A 6863-nucleotide genomic window follows, 5' to 3' on the forward strand; every position below is an offset into this window, starting at 1 on the left:
TATGATGTTAAAAATGTTCACTTTTTTAATTTCTATATTTTTTTGCATTTTATATATATTTTTTTAAATTTTATTATTTATTTGTGGCAACATGGATGAGCCCATTTGACCCAAAATAGTTTAATTTCTTATCACTGCATAGATGAAAACACTATTTTTTCTAGGTAGATTTTAAAAGTATAAGTTTTTATGTTATTGAAATTATTAATTTATTATGTATGGATTTAATTAGTAGAATTTAATGATGAGAAGAATTAAAAATGCCTTAAATATATGATTCAATAAAGATGAATGCAAGCAAGTTAATACCTTAAATGTTGTGATTTAATGAGAGAGAATTGAATGCATTGATTATCTTAAAATTACCTATTTTCAACTCATTTAATATCAATAACCAATTATCCTATTTGTCAGTTTTTATCGATCAATTTAAATATAAAGGAGAAAATTTTATCCTTAGAAAATTCCAAAAATATTCTTGAGACTATTAGTGCTTTTTAAAGTAGTATAGATTTGTCATTGTTTTATCACGGAAAGGATTCAAAGGAAAGGGCTCGCACTAAATTTTGAAAACGCAAACTTGCTTCCTCAATCTTTGGCCAATCAATCACACCAATCCTCCTCGTTACATAAATGTTATATAACAAACTACTTTAAAAAGAAAAATCTCATAAGATCTGGATGCATGGACGGTTTTCTTCTGGCTCAGTTTGAAAAGCGTACAAATGAAAATATTTACAGTGTAAATATATATAAAATAATACAAAATATAAAGTTTTGCACTTTACATTCGTACTCCTTCCAAACTCAGCCTCTCCAAATACCCATCTGTGATCACAGATGTCAACAATTGTTGTTTAACACACATAACAAAAAGAAAATATCTATCTAGCTACTATCCAACTCAACTACTACCAGACGTACTAACTTCCTTACAAATCGTCATAACCAAATCGGCATTAAAACCTACAAACAAGGTAATCTGATAATCTGTCCTTTAATAAGCCATTTTCCAATTACTAAAAGCTGTGTTTCTCTTCTGCAACATCGATCTATATATAACGAATACTCGTACAAAGATAAATCTATTACCAATTTTCCAGAAAATCATGGCACAGCTCGTCTCCTCAGAACGTGCTTATGTTTCGTCTGCTGCACTAGTCACTCTTTTGTCTATCGTTACTTCTCTTCATCTCCAGATGGTCCAAGCTGGTCTCGTCCCACCTGATAAGAATGAGACAATCCCGGCTCTGCTAGTGTTTGGAGATTCGATTATGGATACAGGCAACAACAACTACATAGTCTCGTTGGCCAAGTGCAATTTCCCTCCTTACGGGAGGGACTTCGTAGGAGGGATACCCACTGGAAGGTTTAGGAATGGAAAGGTTCCCTCCGACTTCTTAGGTACTTACTCACCCCACCCCGCCCCTCTGTGTGCGTTGTGTGCGTGTAGAGAGAGAGAGATGCTATTAGTGTGACGTGGCCAATCTGTTGGCGATTCATTCAATGACGGACCCCTTTTTAAACATTGGTCAGTATCAACCTTGACTTGTTGATTTATGAGCTTGAGTGCCAAGAGAATATCGACTCATTCAAGGACCTCACCTAACAGCTTAAGCTTTTAGGTATCAGAGTCATTTTAATCGAGTGGTATAGTGTTCTATCCCAGTTATAATTAAATAAGTTTCAGCACAAGATATGGGTGGGCCTGTGCTTATTCACGTTTCAAGCTCAGTGGGGTTTTGTGTTAGAGGAGGCCTGTTAAAGAATATCAACCTTTACCTAACAGTTTAAGCTTTTAGGTTGAATGGTTCTTTGAGATTGAGTCTCATTGAGTTTATTTAATTTTTTTTTTCAGCTGAAGAATCTGGAGTGAAGGAGCTTTTGCCACCTTATCTCGACCCCGACTTACAAACTCAAGATCTTATTACTGGCGTAAACTTTGCTTCGGGTGGTGCTGGATATGATCCTCTCACATCTCAAATAGAGGTACAAATCAATTAATCCTCTCTTATTTTTGTATTTTTTTCGTCATCTACTGATATTTTCAAAGTTATTCTGTCAAATTTACGCGCTCTCTCTCTCACACACTTACACACACAGACGGCCATATCATTATCGAAACAGTTGAAATTGTTCAAGGAATATATGGGAAAATTAAAGGAAGCAGTGGGAGAGGAGAGAACAGCAACCATACTGTCCGAGAGCATATACATTATGTGTGTAGGGAGCAACGACGTTACCATTAACTACTTTTTTGCACCATTCCGGAGACCAAATTATGATGTCTCTGCCTTCACCGATCTCTTGCTTCAATTTGCTTCTACTTTCCTACAGGTATTTCTAGCTAATTTCTATTCTTCTTCTTTTTTTCTTCTTTTTGTAAAAAAAAAAAATGATCAAGAACACAAATATTTCCTTGAAAATAAATAAATGATAAAAGTATGTATTTCACAGGAACTGTATGGCCTTGGGGCAAGAAGAATTGGTGTATTCAACATTCCACCCATTGGATGTGTTCCATCTCAGAGAACCCTTGCTGGAGGAAAACACAAAGACTGCGTAGACAATTTGAACCAAGCAGATGAGATGTTCAACGCTAAGCTATCTTCTGAATTAATCTCTCTCACTAACAAGCTATCACATTCAACCCTTGTGTATATTGATGTCTACTCTTCTTTACTTGACATCATTCAAAGGCCTCAAGATTATGGTAATTATCAAATTATGAACTCACATAGTGATATCTAGGGGTGTCAATCGGACTAGATTTTGGATCCGGTATAATGAGTTCAATTAATGATGGATCATGTCCAATCCAATTAGATGAATACTCTGGATCATTTAATTTTGGACCTGTCCAATTCATTATCTAGACCATCCTACCTGATCAAATTGATTTTAATTTAGATTGTTTCCAATTCAAAGCAAGTCCATTGACACCTATATTTTTATCTTCTATCATTAATGGATCGGATATTGATTCAATTAGACCCAATCCAATATAAATTCATTCAGGATGGACCAGGTCCAATCTAATCCAAGAAATGCTTTGGACGATTGAGTCTGAATCAATCCAATTCAATGTGTTATTGGTCAGTCCAATCCATCTAAATTGATTTTGATTTAAACGGAGTCCAATCCAAAACTGGTCTATTGCCACCCCTATTTATATCATGCGTAGTCATGCATTAATATTAAGTTTGTTTGCAGGATATTTTGTATGACCTAATGAGATCATACAAATTGCCCGATTAAAACTGTTTAGCGTGTTCCATTTGGCTTTTCTATATCAGATGCCATTCTTTATTAGCTTTGGCTTCTGCCTTTTCTGGTGTTTATAACAATAAAGTAGGGATCACATTTTTAAACTTTAAGATTCTCTTTTAAATGCCACAGATGCCCTCAAACTCATATTTTTATATGATAATTAACCCTTTAAAAATTTTAAAATATCTAAATTAACCCTCCAATTATTTGTTAATTTGTCCCAAATACTTCCAAGATTTGTCCTTTATATTCTATTATTATATTATATAATACAATATAATTCTAGGTAGGTTTCAAAGAAAATAAAAATATAATTTGCATGTATGCAAAGTAACTGGGGTGGGTGGGGCAAATATGGGGATCCCCATTCCCCATGGAGATGGGGATGGGGTTGGGATTTCTTAGCCCCGGTGGGGTTCAAGGAGGGGCATTTGAGTTCGGGGTCTGGGACAGGGCATGCAAAACCCAATCCCACCCCGCTCCGTTGCCATTCCTAATAAATTCCTCAAACACGAATGCACAATATATTTTCATTACCGAATTCTTGAGATTTATTTTTATGGACTGCACTCAAGACCAATTTAGATCATTTCCAAAAAACAGGACCAATTTAGATCCAAAATCTTCAAAGTGCACTGCATGTTTTTGAGAAGTTAACATTGTTTCTAGAATTTGGCAACCCAAGACTTTGGAAATCAAATATTATTTGTATATATTCCCACTTTGATGTTGTTTCTGTTTTACAGGGTTTGAAGAGGTAACCAGAGGATGTTGTGGAACGGGGAAGATAGAAACAACGATACTGTGCAATGTTTTGAACCCTTTTACATGTAAAGATGCCTCCAAGTACTTGTTTTGGGATAGTTTCCATCCCACCGAGGCAGGCTACAAGGCCCTCTTCACTATCTTCATGAAGAACTATTTTAGAAAGTTCTTTCAAAGCTGATGGTCCAAACTTTATATATATATATATATATATATATATATATATATATTCCTCTCTTCATTAAAATCAGACAAGCTTACTTATTAATTAGTTGTTGCAAATATTAATTGCATTTGTGACAGAGTCCAAATTGGTTTAATAATAAAATGCACCATCTACATGTCCAGCTTAATTAAGAAGAAGCTCTACTATTTAAGTTTTGCCCTCTTACTATTTGTAAAAGATATTTATCTACAACGTTTTACTAGTGTATTCATGTATAGCTCTTGTTCTATTTATTTATTCAAAATGGTACCTTCATTAAATTTTCAAATCACACTCCTCAATTGAGAAACCAAAGTCCTAGTTGGAAGTATTTTTTAGTGGGGATTGAGTAAATAACTCTTATTCAAAGCTTCTCAAGTATGTTCTAATTATATCTTCTGGTTTCTAAAACATATGGGCTTCACATAATAGTTTCTTGGCCCATATTCCTAGTTAAGTTAGATCCCCCATTTTGGCAAATGAATAATGCCACTAAATCCTTCATATAATAGTTTCTTGGGATGCAGTGATACCCTGCCTCACGATATCTCATATTTAATAGGATGTCCATGTATTCTCTTGTAGGAACAACCCCATATATCTATAGTGTATATGCTCATAGAAAGGGAAAATACGTCCACTCTATAATGGTGGAAGGCTACATGTGATCATTCCTAATGTCCCATGTACATGTATAAGCAAGGTTTAAAATTTGAAAAACAGATACGGGATATGCATGGAAATCGGGCATCACTGTTTGTTGTTAAACTTTGCTCTTCGCTCTCCGTTGTTGTGAAGAGCCAATGGCTTTCTAGTCTTCCCTATCCTATTTTTCCTCCTCTACTTTGGTCTAGCTTTCAGCTATGAAACTTAATCCATGAAATTGAATGCTTCCTTAAACAACAACCTAGAAAAGAGTATAGCAGAGTTGGGAGAAGAACTGACTCAATATGCAGACATTGTGGGAGATCACTTTGAAATCTCTATAAATCCTACAGAGGAAGCTTTAAATGTAGTTGAAAGGACGATTCGTTGCAGGATCTTTCCCCATATTCAAGTCACCCTTGAAAATGTAAAAGCGTTCATGGCGAATACTTGGGCAGCGTATAGGTTGGCGATGACGATAGCAGGGGTTAAGAGTTTATGTTTGAAGACAAGGATGACATGAAGGTCCTGAAGGGTGGTTCTTGGTTCATCCATTCAAGTGGGAAGCTAGTAGCTGAGTGGAAGAAATTGATGGATGGAGAAAAAGTAAAGATCTGGTACAAAAAATTTGGGTGCAACTTCACAATATTCCAAGAGGCTTTATCTTCAATCAATATTGTCTGGCCTTTGCAAGTGCAACAGGTAAAGTCCTCTCTAAGAACGAGGAAATCAAACCGGGAAAACTTTCACGAGGATGAATGATCCTACTCCACCTTGAGGTTGACTTGAGAATCTCTCTTTAGGGGCTTCTTCTTAAGTATAGGAAACAATCATGTTTGGATAAGATTTGCCTATGAAAATCTCACTAAGATTTGTTCATATTGCGGTTTAGTTGGACATGCATAGAAGAAATGCAGGCAACTAGGTTGGATGGAGATGAGGAAAATAGACACTCCAAGTGATTGGATGGGAGTGGAATTCAAATAAAAAACTCCCCTTAAGTATCCGAAGTATAGAAAGCACATTGAATCCTACAAGCAACTACAGATTATTAGGAAGGATGAAAGCTTGGATGAAGATTCAGAGGATGATAGTCTGCAAGAGAAGAGACAACGTACGGGGGAAGAAACCTTGCAAATCGGCATGTCACCTCTCTAATCGAAGCTAACTCAAAGCAAGGAGAAGGATCAATCTATTGGTGATGTTGGTGAGTTGTCTTCGAAGAGGAAGCAACCCAAGTTAGGCAATAATGCTACTCAGAAGAAGATGAAACTACAAGCTCAAAACCCGAGTGCACTTGCTTGGCATGTCTTGTCAGATCCTTCTTTAGAAGAAAATCTTCAAATATACACTACCAACTTGAGTGGCCTTGGTTTGATTAACCTGACAACATGATTGAATAGGCAAGGATGACCCTTTAAGTGTGAAGTCTCTTTAAAAGACTATTAGCTAATTTGAAAGTGGAGCACAACAAACAGAAGTAAGACCCAAAAGAAGTAAAAGTAAATGGTGAGGGCTCATGTGTCGAGGGTGGTTTTATCCAAAAATGGATTTCCTTGTTGAAAGAGTCATGTGAAGTAGTGTTTGAACCACCCTCAGCCCTCATTCCTATGGCCCAAGGAAATGATTAGTTGGGCCTAAAATCGTTGGATCCCTATGCTTGGAAGACTTAGAATGGTGGAAGTACTAGGAGACACTTCTAACTCAACCAACAATAGATGGCAACTCTTGCATCATTACTTGTTCATGTATTTGATTGTATCTAGTCCTTGTTATTTTTTGTAGTCCTAATAATTTATCAAATTTTCTTTCTGTATTATTTCTTACTTCCACTGCTCCTCCTATAAAAAATGTGTACTTTAGCATGGAATATTAGGGTGGGGGGGGGGGGGGGGGGGGTTAAGGGGTTGGACTCAACCCTGAGTGTCTTTTCCTTTTAGAATCTAAATTAAATAATGAGAAAGCCTTGAGACTAAGA

General features: G+C 36.1%; 1 protein-coding gene across 1 annotated transcript; it reads left to right on the forward strand.

Moving 5' to 3' along the window:
* The first annotated feature begins 1150 nt into the window (after nucleotides 1-1150).
* LOC104604374 (GDSL esterase/lipase EXL2-like) lies at nucleotides 1151-4343 on the forward strand. Its single transcript, XM_088890707.1, has 5 exons — nucleotides 1151-1404; nucleotides 1859-1989; nucleotides 2104-2337; nucleotides 2458-2713; nucleotides 4017-4343. The coding sequence occupies exons 1-5, from the start codon at nucleotides 1200-1202 to the stop codon at nucleotides 4214-4216; spliced, it is 1026 nt and encodes a 341-aa protein (XP_088746833.1). The 5' UTR covers nucleotides 1151-1199; the 3' UTR covers nucleotides 4217-4343.
* Nucleotides 4344-6863: the final 2520 nt, after the last annotated feature.

The sequence above is a fragment of the Nelumbo nucifera genome, chromosome 6 (assembly GCF_055504915.1).
Source record: "Nelumbo nucifera cultivar China Antique chromosome 6, China Antique-T2T, whole genome shotgun sequence".
In the NCBI taxonomy this organism is placed as follows: Eukaryota; Viridiplantae; Streptophyta; class Magnoliopsida; order Proteales; family Nelumbonaceae; genus Nelumbo; species Nelumbo nucifera.

What these genes read in the sequence shown, in the direction of transcription:
- LOC104604374 (XM_088890707.1), top strand. Translation starts at nt 1,200, where the DNA reads ATGGTCCAAGCTGGTCTCGTCCCACCTGATAAGAATGAGACAATCCCG. An exon ending in GGTTCCCTCCGACTTCTTAG is followed by an intron (nt 1,405 to 1,858) that starts GTACTTACTCAC and finishes TTTTTTTTTCAG; the next exon opens with CTGAAGAATCTGGAGTGAAG. An exon ending in TCAAAGGCCTCAAGATTATG is followed by an intron (nt 2,714 to 4,016) that starts GTAATTATCAAA and finishes TCTGTTTTACAG; the next exon opens with GGTTTGAAGAGGTAACCAGA.